Raw genomic sequence first — 18219 nt, 5'->3', positions numbered from 1 at the left:
TCTAATTTTTTACGCAACTGATAAATTACTTCTACTTTTTAGCTGACATAATTGACTTTAAAAATAAGTTCACAAGAAAAACATAGAAGTATATGATAGGATAATTTAATAGTGGATAAACCAATTATTCCCATACAAATCTAACTGGCATTACCTCATATGCCAAATGCCCACTGAAAGAGAGGAGCAATAGCTCTGTTAGATCTTGCAATCTGCACATAAAATTGAGCATGGCACAGAGACTGCTTCCACTGAGCATCTCCTAATGGCACTGTACCACTCCCATCTCTACTCATCAAGATCAGTGCAGCTGAAAACACAAGAAGAATAGCCACGTCTTCAGATAAGGACCTACATATGGTAGCTACTGAAGCATATCCCTGCCAATCTGTACTGTTTTTAAAAAAAAAGAAACATTTCAGCAACAGCTCCAAAAAAAAAAAAGCCCTGCTTTTAAAACACTTTAAAAAATTGATTTGGTGTCTTAGTTTGAGTTGATGGGGAAACAATATCTGAGGTTCTGCTGCTATGCTTGTGTTTAATAGAATCCTTTCTCAAATATCCAGGAGCTTGACTCCAGAAGACACCAGTAATCATGATTTTTCATTACCATTCTCACTTGTGTGCATACAAGTTACAGAATGAAGACCTGTGCTTTTGCAGCACAAATAATGCTCTTTAGAACACTTGCACACCAAATCAGCAAGCAAAGGACCATGTAAGAAAAAAAAGGTTAATTCTGTGTACATACTTCTGTAATCCATATTGATTTCTCAGCAAAAAGGACAGTAAACAAGTAAACAAGTAATTTACTGGGATAAAATTTACTGGGATAAAAATTTCAAACACAGAAATGGCAACTCAATAGCTAATTCCCAGGGAGTCCTAGGGGCAGTCCCAGCTTCCCCTTGTGCGTCTGAAAATTCTCTCACAAATTTTTAAATGAACTTGACTGATGACTCTGATTGTAGTTGGGTTGTTCATATTTACTTTTGCATGGGCAGTCCACTATCTAATTAGTTGTGCTCTGAGTCTCCAGCCTGTAATTACTGTGGGCAGGTATATTACATTTGTCTCAACAGCATAAAGCTGTAATGAATTTCAATTCTTCGGGCTAGTGTGCCTCTCAAAGCTTGGTAAAATAAGCTGGTAAAATGAGGTGAGAGTGCTTTTGGATAGTCAGAGCAGTAAAGCGCACCTGTCTGCAAGTGAGGTTGATGTTTAGATTTCAACTTCTAAGGGCTGCTTCTCCATAGGAAGAAAATTAAGCTGGTCCTAACGCAACACCACAGAAGAAATCTTCAGGCAAACTGCAAAAACTGGATAACATCCTTGGAATATAAGGATAACTAGGTACTGTCCAGGAATTACCAGTTCCTACAATACCAACTTTATCTAGCTTTCTTCTAATCCTACTACCCTAATTCTCTTTGGAGCCTTTAGAAAATGAATCAGGGAGCATAAAATATGTTTATTTTTCACCTCCTCTAAAATACTTAGGAACAGTGTGGCCTTGTTTAAAGATCCAACACCTCAACATAGAACATAAAACAAATTTACTTTCCCCAGATGTCACTGACCTTGACAGAACAATTCAAATTTTTCATGTAAATACAGTAAACCATCACAATCTCTACATTAATTAATGTAAGTCATATCTGGGAAGTTTTTATGTGGCTACCTTGCTGTTTAGCAGCTTGTTTTTATCATACAGTTCTGTGTAATTCTGGTAGGCAGGAAACATGTTCTCCACAAGTTTGATTTCTTCCTCAGTCTCACTTATGTGACTCTGCAACAAGAAAATGCATAGACCAAGTCCTTTAAACAGCATTGAACCTGACATTACAACTTTCTGAGCAATCTACTAGTGCTAAATATACATTCATAAAAAATAATGCTATTAAAGCCTATCATTTGATCTAGTCCTTGCATCTCTTTTTTCATCAGACATGAAGAGGTTTTCACAGGACCTAAAGAAGAAGCTCCATTTGCTCCTTAAAGGAACAAAGTGATATGAGATAGTACATATGTCCATCTCAGTAGTGTGGTGACACAATGAGCCCACTTCCAGTTTTAGGAAGATGTTAAAATAATAGATAAAATAATAAACAATGTTATTGTGAGGTGAAAGAGAGAACAAGCCTACAACAGAGCGAATGCTGACATCAGGGCAGCAGATATGTATTTCCTCCCAAAGGTGTCTTTAGATGTTCAGCATGCTGTCTGTCCACACCACTTAAATGGCACACAGAGCTCTCAGAGCTTACCTGCACGTGGAGATTGTGGGCTTGTGCTAAATCCCCAAGGGCATTCAGCAAGTCCTCTGTGCAGGAGGGGCCAAAGCGAGGGGTTATTATAGGCTGTACTCTGGGATACTGAAAATAATAGAAGATGGGGTTTGTATTCTACATATATATTTCAGTAACCATAACTAAGGCTAGCATTTACATGACAATTACATTTTGTCTTCATTGCTTACTGCTTACTGCATCCTTGCCAACTCAAATTAAGCTGTATATTTCCTTGCTTTCATTAGACATCTCATTGCAGAAACAGAGAAGGAAAGTGGGGGTTTCTTACAACAATTTGAATGAACTTTAATAAAGAAATTGTTTTTTTTTAGAACTTTCATCAAGTTACTGAAATTTTACCAGTCTTCAGTAGCACTGGATACTTTTTCCTATCTGCTGACAATCTAAATATGTAATGAGAAATAAGTCAGTTGAACGACCAGATTTTTTTCAGTCACACTTCTGTGACCATTGAAGATACAATGAAGCAAAATTGCAAGCTTCTATAAAACCAAAGCCATTTTCTTGTTCAATCTTCTCTACTCGTATCAGCGACAAACCCCTAAACTCCTTAGATGGGAAGAATAGTCATATAATAAGATATGCTATACTGTAGGAAACAGTGGAGAAGCCACTAAAAACTACAGAGGTTTACACCTTGCATCTCTAAATTAAAATTTTCCTAAAAAAATAGTCAGCAGGATTACAATTCTGTCACCAGTCAGAGACAAGCGTTTAGCATAAGCCAATAAGCAATAACTTAGACTGTAGTTCCTTGTATTATTTCCCAGAAAAAAGGAGCTCAGGTCTTTGCAAATTAGCCAACTTACTCTAGTCATACATAGTTTAGGCATTACTCTAGTGATACATAGGATTTAGGCATTAAAATACAAGCAACTACTCTTGAATATTTTCCGGTGGGATGTCAAAAGAAGCCACTTAAAATCAAAGGCTGATAAGTACTACTGTGTATAATTTTGGAGTGTAAACTTCTATCTTCACCACAGGAGTGTAAGCATGGATGTCTTTAGAAACACACTTTAACAGTGGCACTGACCCAAACCACTAATTTTATAGTGGATTAGTAACTTTACTGAAAAAAAACATGATTTCTGCTGGTGAGAAGTCCTTCAACTAGTCTGATGCTAGCCACTGGAGTCTTTTGCTAGCTCTTTCAGAACAGCAGGAGCCATGCTAAGGTGTACGGAACAATTCCAGGATAAATTCACCAGAAGCTGAACTTCAGAGCTGCAGCTCTACAGTGAAGTTAACTTTACCAGCATCAGGGAGAAAAGTAAAAGAGTTAAAGGATGTTCTCCACCTGATCTCCCAACAGCTCGCCAACCAAGAGATTTGGAAGCAAAACACAGCTAAACTTCCCCTCCAGGGGTTTATAAACAGAAAAAAAAACGATGGGCGGGCACAAACAGACAGCCAATGGCAGTCTATTACACACAAATATATATATATTTATTGATTTGACATTAAGACAACAGATTTGGATAGCAGGATTAATTTTTCATGTGCTCACACAGCACCTTCTGAATACAGAAGTGAATTCAATGAAGAGCACTACTTACTTTCTTTTCCAGTAGTTCTCTAACAAACCTGAAAAAGGGTAGAAATAAAGTTGCTATAAATCTGTCCTCTATGTTATAAATTATGAAAAAATATTAAAAATATATGCTTGGATAACCTGTTAAACATTTTAGACAGATCAATTTTTTTACAAAATGTTGAGCCAGATTTTCAGATCAAATAAAAAAAAAGGAACACAATGAAGTCAGCATAGTGACAACAAATTATGCTAGTTTTGAATTTTACTCTGAACATACAGACTATTGTTTTTTTCATTGCAATATTTAGCATTAGACAAGCAATAATAATTCTGAGTTCTCCCTGAAAATCAAACACATGCTACATTAAATGAATTGAAAACTTAATTATAACCTACAGCTGCAATATTGAAGAAAAAACAAACAAAACTTAAATTTGTCTGTCCATGAATTCAAATTGCAGTGTTAAAACCTTTTCAAATCCAAATTTTAAAAGATGCAGCAACATCTTACATCTTACAGTGGATGCATATATCCTCTTTCACTTAAAGAACCTTTGATTTTTTTGGAAATGCTTATATTAATGTTAGCGTATAGACACTCTACCTTCCAGAAATCCAATAATAAATAAAATGCTACCTCAGACCTCTACAAAAAAACCCAAGCAATCACTATGGATAATGCAGATTAGCAAACTAAACTTCCTCCTACTTTGGAAGGAGGAAATTCTTTGAAAGCCCATTTGTTCAGTGTATGTAAGTGACATGTGAATGACAGTTTGAGATGCTTTCTGGATAGAATCTCTGTAAATTTTTTATGTCATAGTTCATAGTAAGAGAACTGTGTAATTTTGATCACAACACATGCTGTATCAATTTTTTCAAATTACTTCAGAGGGAAAAGAAAATTATGCTAGAGGCTACATTCACAGCCCTGAAGCTCACGCTAGATCACCAGATGGAAATGAGAAACCTGAGTTCAACTTCTGCAATGACCAAAGGAGTTTGAGTCCACCACTGTCTAACATTGAGAGCTAAAATGCCATGTGAATTAGCTATCATCTACCTGTTTTTCCTCTTACCAATTAACCTGATATAACAAAATATGCACTTGAGCAGAAGCTTTAACAGAAATATAATGCCCAGTTGACAAGCCAAAATTTCAATGTTTCTCACATTCTTTGAACAGTGTGAGCTGTATCAAAACTGATGAAATGTGATTAAATATGTTTTGCAAATATAGCCTACAGTTTGTTGGCTTATGTACTTCTCTATGAGGAAAGAAGCTCAACTTCAAATCACTGTCTTCTGTAGCAGAACAGACTTGAACATAGGTTCTCATCTTTGCAGCTGACTATAACTAATAATACCATATATGGTAATCTAGAGTTCAATTCCCTAACTTTTTATTAAATCCTCTTTGACAAAGAATGATAGATTCAAATTCTTGACAAATTTAAATCTAATATATGAAGTACTTGGAATTGTATCTTATTTCCATGCATACAATATAAATATTTCTGAATGTTAATTCTAAGTAACTGAAATGAGTGTAGTCCATTTTCTGACAGTGTAACAGATCACATTTCTTAGATTCTTAAAAAAACCAAGCAACAAAAACCCAACTAACATGTTACCCTTTTCATGAAACAGTTTTTTTCGCCCTTCTGCAATTGTATTGCTGTGATTCGGGTAAGTACTCCAGATTCATGCCAAGAAGCTCACAGCCCTATTCCCTAGACAGCTAGGAAGTACTTGTGGCAACCTCTCACCCAAAGTTGAGAAATATTTCTTATTACACAATCGAAAAGAAATGAGTTGGAGGCACAAGACAGATATTTAAAAGAAAGCTATTTAGATCCTTCTGAAACTTTTAAAACGATCAGAACAGGAAGTTCTGCTTCTTTCAGGCCCATTTGGCAGGACTTGCACCATAATATGGAAGCTGGGGATTTACATAGAGGGAAACAAATGTTAGAAGAGTGAAGGTAACTAATACTGCATGTTTTAAAATTTTCTTTAAATATAAACACCATTAGAAATACACAACCATTTCTAACTTTTATTGTTATGCCTTTAGCATGATTTGTAAAAACAAGGTAGCAACCTCACATAAGCACCAAAAGATATTTATATTACTCTTAGGGGTTTTCTCTTTCAGCATGACATCTGAAACATTTAGGTAAGTAAATAGATAGTCCAATGAGAAGAGCTGTATGTCTGTTTAACTGTTTTCTGAGCATGGGTGCAAAAGACAAGAGAAACATGATAATAAGCTGCCATAATGCAGTTTTGGCTCTCCTCCGCTACAGACATTGCCTTCATTTGATTCTCCTTCATTCTCTCAGCTGCATATTGGAGTACTTTGACTGGTGTTGTGATGGAGAAGAGATGTTTAAAATGGGATATATGAAAGCTGAGCTCTACAATTTGAATAAAGCCTTAACTTAAGTGGTGGAAGGAAATAGCTTAGAAGTTAATGGGGATGAAGGAACTGGTTGTCACCTCACTATTGTATGTCAGGTCCCATGACCTCCACACACACAACTGTGAAAGGGAAAAGAGGCAGCAGAAAACACACATATCCTCTCAAACCCTAGATCTGTGGTTTCTCCCTCTCTTTGGAAAAGCCAGAGAGATGCTACTTGGGCTGTGCAGCAACTTTTGCAGGAATTGCCAGGACTGTAGGGGACAGTACTGTTGGAAGAAAAAAACCTGTTGCTAATAAATTCACACCTGTAAGTTCTTAGACAGATTCACATTCACTTTTCAGATGTATGAAAAAATTTTATTTTAAAAGGTTATGCCATCAATTTTATCATTTTACCTTTCTGTCTCTTGGACAGAGTCAGCAGTAATCTCTTTGTATTGTGGCACACTGTCATTCACATCCATGCAGACTTTCCCAACAAATGCTCGTTGACCAAATTTATCTGTTGAGATGCATTAGAATATAAATCTCAGAGTCACTGCTTCTCAGAAACCATTACCAAAGTTTGCACTGAAATAAAAAAATTAAGTCCACCCCACCCAGCTCCATTTAGAATGACCCGAATTTATGTTCCCATCTTGTCTCTAAGTTAGGATCATTCATGTGACTTTTAAGGATAAAAAGAAAAGACGAAATAAGGAAACAAACAACATTAAATAGGAGCTGTCTTCCACATTAATACTCAACTTTATAAATAAGAACTAGATTACTATAGTTCAACCACAACCAGAATTCTTAATGGTAGTCTATGAAGAAGGCTGTGACACAAAGGATGAGAAACAAGCATCAAAATGCAGTAGCTGTAGTAGATGGCTACCTGAAGATGAGAGATGGCATAAAGATCTCAGCAAACCATCTCCCCTTTTGCTAACAGGAAAAGATTGCTAACAGGCCTCCCCACATGCACTTAGAGTGAGAAATTTCCAGATCTATTCTAGCCTCTTTCTTGAGACTTACCCATGCTAGATGAATAAACCAGAACTCATGTGTAAAACATGCATATAATATCCAGTTCTTGGCTGTCAAACATGTTTTTAAATCAGATCTCTTTGTCTACTTTAACTATTTGAGTTGTTTAATATAATGACTTCAAAATTTTCCTAATAAATCAGAAAGACTAGCTAATTTTTTTTGAAATTTGAGGTTCTTATTAAATTTCTCTGCTTTATGAGCTGTCTGAGCCTTGAGAATTCCTGCAAGAACTACAATAATTTCAAACAACAGGCATTTGTAACTATGAACAGAAGGGAAGGATAAGATTCTGATGCAGCCTTCACTTCTCTGATTTCAGAGGATGTGTGAAGATTTTTTAGACTGATTATCAGATGAAATCTCAGTGTATCAGGAAATTAATGTACTGACTGGGCCTTCTGTCATTCAGTTCTTTTAAGCATCAAAAAACAAAAGGTTAGAAAAAGCAGAGGGCTGCACCTAAAGTACAAGTCCAGCAGACCTAATTCAAACTCAGCCAGAAGCAGATTTGGGAATAAGGAGAGAAGGAGTAGCAACCGTAGGATAGAAGTGTAAAGTGAATATGGGTAACAGGTAGGGTTTGGAGACACAGTGTGACAGGTACAATGAATAAAAAACATATTAGGAGAAAGACAGATTCCAAGCTAGCCTAAACTCCTAAACATTGTTTCCTTCAACTAAAGATCCACACAATCCTTCAAAATTCACTGTTAGACTTACCTATAATATCAGCAAGAAGAAGGGAACTATCTGTATGAATTGTTGCAAAGTAGCAAGCCGTAGTCGTGCCATTCTTTAGAGTTCGTCTCTAAAAAAAGAAGTCAGTTTCAACTATCAGGGAAAAAAAACAGTAAAGCTGGCAAAATGCAGAACAGAAAGTCTCATTTCAAAGTGCAAGAACATTTAGTTATTGTGAAATTTTGCAGTGAAGTGGGAAGGTAAAAATATAGATTTTTAATTTCATAAAAGCTTTTTTAAGTCTGAGTGTTAATAAATACAAAAAACTCCTCACAAAATTTTTGCAGTGGCTAAACCCATAGAAACCAGTCTTTATTCCTTTCCCCATACTGGCAATGCTCCAACTTATATTTAGAAATACAAACAACTAGTAATTTTTATTATTTCCTAGTTAGGAAAGGTTCTCCAATTTTCATGGTGAAGCACTGTTTATCCAGTGTTAGCAAAGCAAGGCTCTTGGGGAACATGGTGGTTTTCTTTTAGCAACCTGATCTAGCTAGAAAAACAAGTCAGGTTTTCATGTATCAAAAACCTTTGTTGTCCCTAAATACCAAATATCAAACTTAACTGTAAAAGTAAACTGAGCAAAACTGCTCAGACTATGAGCTAATTATTTATCTAATATACCATTTGAAAGGAAATCCTCAAATTACTTTTGGGGAACGTAATAGTAAATTACCAGGTATTTTAGTTACATTAATTCATGATGAAATTTGTAGCTTCTCTTGTCCTTGGGACTGATGCAAACTATGTTGACCACTTATCCAACATACAGGCATAAACTATACTTTTGGGTTCTGGCTGTCTAGTTTTTTGAGAATTTTCTTTTTTTTTTTTTTTTTTTTTCATGAGACAAAAGGTTGGACATCCTACACAATGTTTGGAGGAAGGCTAGAGTTAATTATTTGACAAACATGAAGCCAAGCTCTGTCTTTTCCTTACAATATTCAAATGAAAATCTTTAAAAGTTCCAAAAAATGTCTCAAAAATAGCCATGTCATTACGGAGACAAGGTACTTTGTCCTTCCTAGCTTTTAAAATTCAGTATTCTCTACTTCTGAAATCCTAACAATGTTGTTAAAGTAAATCTAAAACCATTCTGTTTCCAAATCATCAGCACAAAGAGGATGTTTCAGCTAAAAGCAGGAAAATTTCAACTAAATTGTTTCTTTTGCTGAGTATAGAAGGTGTTTATTGGAAATGGGACTTTGATTTGAAAAAATCCACTGTTTTTTCATTACAACTTCATAAGCACAATGATACTTATGAAAAAATATATGCTCCATGAAAGTTTAGTTCTGTTTCTAACAGATGAAGGTTATAATTGGCCCCATCAAACACTGCAGAGTGACTGGTATTCTGTATCTTCTGTGGGTGAAGACATTTTCTTGACCTTGTTCTTTTTGATTCACATGGGGAGAGCCTAACTGTGGTGTTCAGGCTCCCACAACTAACTTCAACCTCTCTCTGGCAGCTCTTTTCCAGACAATACTGTAACATACCTTGCAGGGTACGGTCTCTAGATATGCTGGGGTCATGCAGCCTGCACTGCAACAGTGTTGGGCACACAGCTCAAAGGTGAGGTCACTTCTATGTTTTAAGCACTTGAAGGCATGTGTGCTTGTCACTAGAGCTTATGACCAGGCTGCTTCTGCATGCTTTTATCATGGCAGATGGCAGAAAGGAATTTCTTTTGAAATTTGTGTGGCAAGGAACAGCATAACTATTTATTTCAGTTTTGTTATTATATTGACAACAGATGCTGCCAGGGTAATAGATAAATGCAAGGCAAATTATGCTGGCCAAATAATTTAATCTGTTGAAGATATTTCAGTCCACATATTAAAGGATAAATTTGTTATAGGACAGAACTAGTATTCTGCAATATGACCTAGCTGCTTGTTGTCCATGCAGTGGATCTTAAAGACTTTATAATGCTCAGAATCGTCTAACTCAAACATAGTATTTCTTTGACCCACAATACCACTGAGAGATTCCTTCTAAAACCCCTGCAGTGAAAGACATTCTCACTATAAAGACCTCAGCAGCAGCAATGTCTTCCTTTACTACTCCAGAACACCCCAGAATTGTCATCTATCAGAAGTATCTTCTCTTTCATGTGGTTTTTGTAGATGGTGAGTTTATAATAGAGGATTTTTGTGCAAGAAAGGAAACATCTCCTGAATTTTTTTTTTTTACTATGCTTGGTTACTGCTGCATTGAGGTTGTCTGCACCTGCTAGCTGTACTAATTCTGAGCAGATTAGTTGTTGTAGATTAGTCATTGGTCATTATATTCAGAAAAGGTGATAAACAGTTCATTGTTAACCTTGTGATTAAATTAATTCTATTGCCAGCAGCAACAGAACAAGACTTTAACTAGTATCAGAAAATCTTGACTAGCAATTACAACAGTGGCTTTATGTGGTTTCCACAACAGTAAAACATTCTCTACTCTTTCTGCTGACCTTCTGAGAACATGCCTATATTACACAAAAATGAATGTTGTCAAGTAGGTAAATGTTGTTTGCAGGACTTACAACAACTCTGGTGTACACTTCTTCTGCAAAACCACTGTCCTGGTATTTGGCTTCTGTTGGAAATGTGTAGGCAGTCAACCACTGCAAAAGAGGCAGGTCTATTCTTGTACCGGTAAATGAATACTGAGGAGCATGAATATGTGTATCAACGAATCCTGGCATGAAGAATTCACTAAGGAAAGAAAATAAAATTGTAATAATCCAAAATGCCTCAAAATTCTCTATAGTAATTAGTTTTGTTTTAAAGAGTATACTTGATAAAAATCCACCAGAATAAATGGCAAGTACAGATTAATCTGTCTCTTCCAGCGTCAGCCTATTAACTCCTGCTGTACCTCTACCCATACCCATATTTTGGTATGAAGAAGTTGAGTAATATCATTTACACTGCAAAATACATATATCTAACTGTGAGAAAAACAGTATAAGAGCATGATTAATCTCATTATCTCTAATATTGACCTACCCTAAATGCCAACAAACAAAGGGGAACTGACTTCACAATAGCTAAAATTATTCCACTATAGAATCCACCTGAAAAAGATATTTGTACGGTCTTGTTTCCTACTGTGAAGATATATGGAATGCCTCCAGCTTCCAGACCATTATATCTACAAAATGTGACTTTCTATATGTGACTTTCTAGTTTTCTTCTATATTATTTATATGTCTATATAGAGATATAAAATCAATTAATTTCAAGGCTTAATGGAAGAACAGACACTGTGTCTAAAAATGCAGACACAGACACTCGTGAAAAAAGCTCTGCTCAATATCTTGACAGGAAAGGCATATTTACAATGTAACTGTAAAACTATATGTTGTCATGTAATGTTCATGCAATAACAGGAATGAATATATCAACATTACTAGAAAGCTGCTATGGCTATTTTGTTTTGTGCTGAACTCCTTACTGCATAACATTTCTCTCACTCCTCTTTCCGTCTCCCTGACTACTGAATGAACTGAATTTTGTCTCTTTTTAACTCCCCTTCTTTCTGTTTTCTTGCAGTCTGAAAATCTTCCTCAGTCTGATTCATATTCACAGCACCTTCCATTTTCCTCATGCTATTTCAAGTGAAGAAAATATCTGATTACTCATATATACTGTATGATTAGCCTTTCATCAAAGCATAAGTTTTTTAACAATTGATTACTAGAGGATAGTTGCAGCTCTCAATTATAAGTCACAAGTCGTTTACAGTTTGCTACTACATGCAAAGCATAGTCCAAAACATTTTCACAGAGTCCAAAACTTTTTCACTTCACCATAAAGTTGGAGGATTTCATTGGATGAAGAAAAAATAAATGCTCCAGCTGCAGTATAGTGAGAAATCAAAAGCTCTGTGTTTAGAAGATTGTGTTTACAATCTTCTAATTGTATTAATTTTTATTATGCAATGTGTCAAAGTCCAAGCAAATGAATTTCATATCTGCAGTGTCAGTGTTACCTACATTTACTACATCTAGACTTTCATGGTAGGCACAGACCACTGCTAACAAAATGGATATAAAATGTAATCTCAAGAAAGAATGGCACTTACTTCTGTGAGCACGGAAGTGATTATGCGTGAAAATTAAATATGGCATTTTGTTCTGTGCAGCATACATCAGCCAGCACAATCCAGCCATGTCTGCAATCCCAAACCAAGGAATGGAATTTTGGCCATTAATTGTATAGGCATCATATAGGTTTAATGTGCTTCCTGTCAAAATGTATTCCAAAGACTTGCTTTACCGCACTCAAAGAATAAACTGAATTTGCTGTAGCTAATCTTAAAAAAATACATACTGTTTACTCAGTTGTCTTATGTCAGATGTTTTGAACCCCCACGTCTTAGCCAGTTGCTCTAGCTGATCAGTTTGTTCCACAAACACAATCTAAAAAGAAGAAAACATAGTTAAGTACCTTAAACGTGCATCCCACATCAGCTTTATGTGAATGCAAAACAAGTTATATCTTAAAACCAATTTTACACACTTACTACAGAGCTGTTAGGTTTGCATTGAGACACTTGTTCTTCCTAACTATCAAGCATGACATTGAAGTACCTTCTCATAATCCAGTGAATAACCGCACCCACCTCATAATTTGTCATAAAACAATTAATTCCTTCTCAGGTAATACACAGGCAAAACATCAGAGACCTTAGTGTTCCGTAATGTAGTATCATGCTAGCAGCACAGTCACTTGTAAAGAGGTGTATAACAAACTTACAGGAATGCAGGTACAGTATTCACAATCAGAGGGGTCAAATTACCTGCTTTGCCTATGATGACAAAATAAATTGAAGGGGAAAATGTGGATAATATTTTCATTTTACAGAATGGGCTAAAAGGATGATGATATCTTTGTTTATTTCAAAAACACTACAATCTTGAGCCAAACTCAACCCCATTTGACTCCTAGAGAACATAGACTCTATTGATGATGACTTGCTGTTTCCTAGTCAGTATTTTAGCACATTTCCCATTTATTTTTAAATTCCATGATATTTTAATGTACAAGATGACTCTCAACTCTTTGATTCTCTGGTCTGTCACTAATAGGTATGACAGCTCCCCAGGAAACAGAGACTGTGGAGCCTAGGACCTGCAATGCCCACTATAGATCCATGTGGGATCCAAGTTTCCTCAACACTTGACAATTTAGAGGACTTGAAAGTCTCCCCTGGCCAAAGACTGCCTATCTGAGCTTACAGAAATTCCTGCCTCTAACCACAGCCTCTGCCAGAAACTAATTCATAATCTTCTAACTCCCTTGGTGTAAGAGCTCGTTCCCCTAAGTTCAAGGGAATACTTTTTCTGCTACCAGTATCCTTCTGCTCCTGGGATGATGTCCACACTGAGGGCCTGTATCACCCTCATGACAGCATTTTTTAGGGCATCAGTTAAAAAGAAAAACAAAACCACATTACAAAAGGCAAGACTTAGTAAAACGGCAATAGGAAAAAACTTAGGAGAAAGAGCAAGAGGACTGAAAAAAAGCATTGTTTAGCACCTATTTGCATGCCATTTTTAATGTGTATGCTTCTTTTGCATAGAAATTTACCATTTTGTGTTTTTTCCATAGACGAAAATAAGCAAAGCTGCTAAACTGTAAATGCTGCTAAATTGTAGACAAAAAGTTATTGGCTGCCTCATCTTATAAATTAATTATGGTTGGTATGATTTATATTGTTTAAAGAGCAGATGTTTTACATTTTAAGTCAGAAAAAATATTAAAATAATGCCATATAAATAAATACCACACTAGCAAAAATTGTAAGATTGTAGTATTCCATTAATAGTTGACAGAAATAGTATTGTCCTCCATGCGAAGAGGAATACATCCAACTTAATTTAAACTGCAGAAGGCTTGGAATACAGACCTACTGAAATATCTGATGTGCAATAAAGAAAATGTCATTCAGATATTGAAGTCAAAATGGTTGCAGAATGAGCAGTGTTAGAGCTTCTGTGGGGGGTGAAGGGTGAAGAGGGAGGGAAACAGAGAAAGAGAAAAGCATGAAACACCAGATGAGAATTCTGGAAACAGGCGTTACCATGGAAAAGCAGTGGCTGTTATGTACTCTTAGGGTGCAGAAAAATAAAAAACCTAAATCATGGAAAAATGAAGAAAATATGTTTCAAGGAAGCTGGATACATGAAATCAATTCTCAATTGACAGCTGGTCTATTATGGTTGAATTAAACTATGGGTAAATCAACAAGACATCTATATTTTTTTCAAACAAACTTCCCAGTGGAATTCCTTAGTCAGCCAAGAGTTGTTCCCCATTGCTTTAGGATGCATTTCTAGTGCTGAATGCTTTAAGCTCTTTGAGATTGTATGTTTGGATATTTGTTCCAGTATTTGCTTGTGCATTCAAGATAACCAACTGGATGCACAGTTCTTTAAATTAGTTCTGCACCTCAACACTGTAGAAGCAAGAAGAAATTCTACAGCAGAGTCACTACAGTGTCAAGAGAAGTGCACAAGACTAAGAACTTCAGCTTTAAAGAAGTCAAGGAGAATAACTGGCACCTCAGGAAAGGTATATCACAAAACCCAGAATTAGTGGCTGCTAACCCCATTGTACAAACACTTCCATAAGTTCTCATGCGTTACTCATGTAATGGGGCTAAAACATCTAAAGATCAGGGGTAAAGCTCTCCCAACACTTGTGACTAACTCAGGCCTTTTGTATACTAAGTGATGTCCAAAGCTCTTCCATTAAAACATAGCTGGTCAACTAAACCGTGCATCAACCCTGATACAGCAAACCCTGAGTGCCTTCAAACAGTGCAAATATTTCACTAACAAGAAAATGGAAAGTGAATTTTACTGGCTGAAGGAACATGGTTTATTTGTATCCAACAGTGCCTGGCTATGACATTCAGAGGTGAACATGAGAAGGAGTCTATCCCTTTTTCCCCTCCCACATGCTCTCCTCCCTGCCTTTTCCCACAGTTATTAAATGACTTCTGCAATTAGAGACATGATGCCTATTGTTTGCTTAGTTCCCAAAACTGGAATGTGAAGCTAAATGAGAGATAACACTTGCTAGATGCAGCTGCTAAAGGAACTGCCCAGCCCACTGAGAAAGAGGAAGCAATGAACTCCAGATGTACTCCTTCCTCTTTGTACAGCTGACTTGTGACACTCACTGTACCAAATGGCTTAAATCAAACATTATGTTTAAAATCCCTATTCCGCAACTCTTGCTGTTTTCATGACTTCCATAAGGGCTTTTAGCATAATATTTTTTCTATTTACTTAATATTCTACTCACCTAGGATAATTACACCAACATTTCAATAACATCTCACATTTTGCACCTATGTCTGTTTTCTTTACTCTGAGGAATGCTGGTCTTTCTCTTTGCTGTTCCTCAAGGGAGACACTACATTGCTCTGCAAACCACTCAGTTAAACATTGGTCCTTACTTTGCTAACTTGATGATAAATTGGGGTTTTATATCAAAAGCAATGCTTTTCTTCATAAAACTTAATTTTCATCTGGGGCAAAGCAGAGAGATGACATTTTACATCCCTTGGAGGACATGCAGGGACTCACACTGCAAAACAGAACTCAGTTACTCATACAAGCTCTGACACACAGTGTCGGAGACCATGCAAAATTTTTCCATGATAGAGTCAGCAACATGAGACAAAAGAAGGATACCTGTTAGTTAAATTTACATCTCTGGGAGGAAAACAGAAGCAATTTTGGTGTAAATTTGAAAAATAAAGGTAAGTAATTTTCTAACCACTATGTCTTTATTGAAAAGCCAACTCTTCTGTAATTCCAGTGGTTGTTCTGCATGAGGTTACATTATGAATAATAGGGAGAAAAGAGAGCATATGGCATACTCACTGTATCAGCCCCTGGAATATTAAAATGTCAGAATTTGTAATAAAAAGAGAATAAAATACAAGTGCTTGTCACTGTATTCTGGTGGGGATTTTATTTTAGGAAGATAGTTTTTTAATGGATTAAAAGGGAAAAAAAAAAAGCCTTCTGCCAATTTATGCAAGGCAAACAGGATACTGTGAATCCTTGTTCCCTAGGAAAAAGAGAGTGAGAGCACAGATCCCTAAGTGTAGCTTACTAAGATACCTATTTTTCAAGAAAATCACTAAAAAATCCTGATTTCATATGGATGCTGTGTAGAGACACTTTTCCAGAAACTGACATTAAAGAGAGTGGGATGAGGTATGAATTTCTGCCTTGTGCACCTAAGTTACACCAGCCAAACCTTTTTTCATCCTAATCTATTGTTTTAGTGAACACCAGCCGATATATAACTATGCAAGTTTTTACTCCACTCCTGTTCATCAAATACAGCTCCTCACAGACTTCAATACACCAATGCACCAGACTCCTCAACAGCTATAAAAGGACTGTCTTGAAACAGGCCCTCATGGACCTGTATGAATAGAGAAAATGCACACTGTTAGGGCTCAGACTGTGTTTTGCACATATTTCAAATGTTACTGAAGCCTGACAGACTGAAGCCTTTATTTAACCACAAGAAAGAAAACTACTTTTTCAGATTTTACATAGGGTGACCATATGTTAATGAGTCTACAAGAAATCACCAGTCTACTTGCACAACCTGCACTATGAAACTGAGCTTCAAGTGTGATAAGGGTTAAGGAAATGACATTGCTTCCCAGACACTCTCTCCCACATTATCAGTAAGTGCAATGCTTGTTTTAAGCTTGGTTCATACTACTGAAATGCCCAACATCACCATCTTTCTAACTCTAAGGGTATATGCCATGGGTGGGATTTTTGTGACAAGAAGACAAAAAGACCCTCATTTAGATGGCTGTGCAAAAAGATAGCTATTTTCACTATCACTGTTTAGATACCCTGAGAATAAAAAAACAGTTTGCGAAACTGAAAGAAAACAGAGAATCTGAAAGAATGCCAGATCTAGGCACGCTGCTGTTCCAGGGACATTCAGCACAGATTTATGCCAACTGCAGACTCGTGCCGAGGAGACCCTCCATCCCGGTTAACTCCAGCTCCTGCAAGTGCGAAATTCCTTCTCCGTGGCGCCTGCCCCGACAGACAGGAGTGCGAAAATGTTCCGCTTTCTCTCCACAGACCGGCGGAGCCGGCCCTACCTCTCGCCACCCCCAGACGCGGACTCGGGGTCGCAAAAGGTCATTGTCACCGCCTCTGGCGGACCCTGTGGCAGAGCGGGGCTCCCGGGGACCACCGCCCCCGCCGAGCGGACCGGGAGGGGCTGCCGGGCATCTCCCCCGCCGTCCGCACCGCGCCGGCGTCCGCGACCACCGCCCGAGCCCCCCACTCACTGTCCCGTTATCGTCCACCCCCAGAAGGTGTCCGTGGAGGATCTCCATCGGGGCGGAGGCGCTGGAATGCACGAAGGTCCCCTTGAAGACGTGGGCGAGCGGCGGGCGCTGCGGGGAGCTCATAGCGACGGCGTCGGGCTTGGCGGGCACGGGCTAGGAGCTGCCACCGCACGGACTGCCTTCCCTCGGTGTCTCTCAGAGCCGCCGGCGGCTTCCGGGAGTTGTCGCCATTTCCCCACCCCCTGGTGACTTTCTTTACGGTGAATGGTTTCGGCACAAGGAGGGCGGGAGGCCGCACCGCCCCCTTTGTCTTCCCCCGGGCGGGCGGTGGACACGGGTGTCCGGGCGGTGCGCGGGGTGCCCCCCGAACCCTCGGCCTTCCCGCCGCTGATGCCGTCATCCCAAGGATGTGCTCTCCTCCGTGCAAGAGGAGCGAACGACGGGAGAGATGCCCGGTGGGTTTTAGGCTCCCTGTTTCTCCCTGGGAAGCAGTGAGAGATTCGACAATGTGTCTGGTAGTGTTTTATAAGTGTCTGGCAACTCGGCTTTGCAACCAACCTGCGGGCTGCAACCACTTGCAGAAATTTAATTTACAATAGGATTTGTAGTTTGGAAAAGACCTTTAAGACCTTCAAATGTCAGACTGTCTCATCTGTCCTTGGCCTCTGTGTTGGACATTAGAAGAGACATTAGGAGTAGAGAATAGAGCCAGCTGAGGTACCAGAACTTCCAGAAGCAGGCAGCCTCATTCAATGGAGATGGTCTACAGGGGAAAAAAAAAAAAAAAAAAAAAAAAAAAAAAGAAAAACCTCAGGAGAATGAAA

At 37.9% G+C, this 18219-nt stretch overlaps 1 protein-coding gene across 2 annotated transcripts in view; it reads right to left on the bottom strand.

The window, feature by feature from the left end:
* Positions 1–17688, bottom strand: part of GDA (guanine deaminase) — a 29924-nt gene extending 12236 nt beyond the window's left edge. Inside the window, exons 1-8 of one of the 2 annotated variants that reach the window (XM_053931869.1) lie at positions 17396–17687; positions 12379–12467; positions 10587–10758; positions 8030–8117; positions 6674–6779; positions 3872–3899; positions 2268–2375; positions 1682–1789 (exon numbers count right to left, since the gene is read on the bottom strand). In XM_053931869.1, coding sequence (XP_053787844.1) covers positions 1682–1789; positions 2268–2375; positions 3872–3899; positions 6674–6779; positions 8030–8117; positions 10587–10758; positions 12379–12467; positions 17396–17518 — 822 coding nt within the window. In that variant the 5' untranslated portion in view covers positions 17519–17687. Of the gene's footprint in view, positions 1–1681; positions 1790–2267; positions 2376–3871; positions 3900–6673; positions 6780–8029; positions 8118–10586; positions 10759–12378; positions 12468–17395 lie in introns of both variants that reach the window. The other variant, XM_053931870.1, reaches the window with a different exon arrangement.
* Positions 17689–18219: the final 531 nt, after the last annotated feature.

Source organism: Vidua chalybeata, chromosome Z, assembly GCF_026979565.1.
Source record: "Vidua chalybeata isolate OUT-0048 chromosome Z, bVidCha1 merged haplotype, whole genome shotgun sequence".
Taxonomy (NCBI): domain Eukaryota; kingdom Metazoa; phylum Chordata; class Aves; order Passeriformes; family Viduidae; genus Vidua; species Vidua chalybeata.
This window is presented reverse-complemented; position numbering and strand designations above follow the sequence as displayed.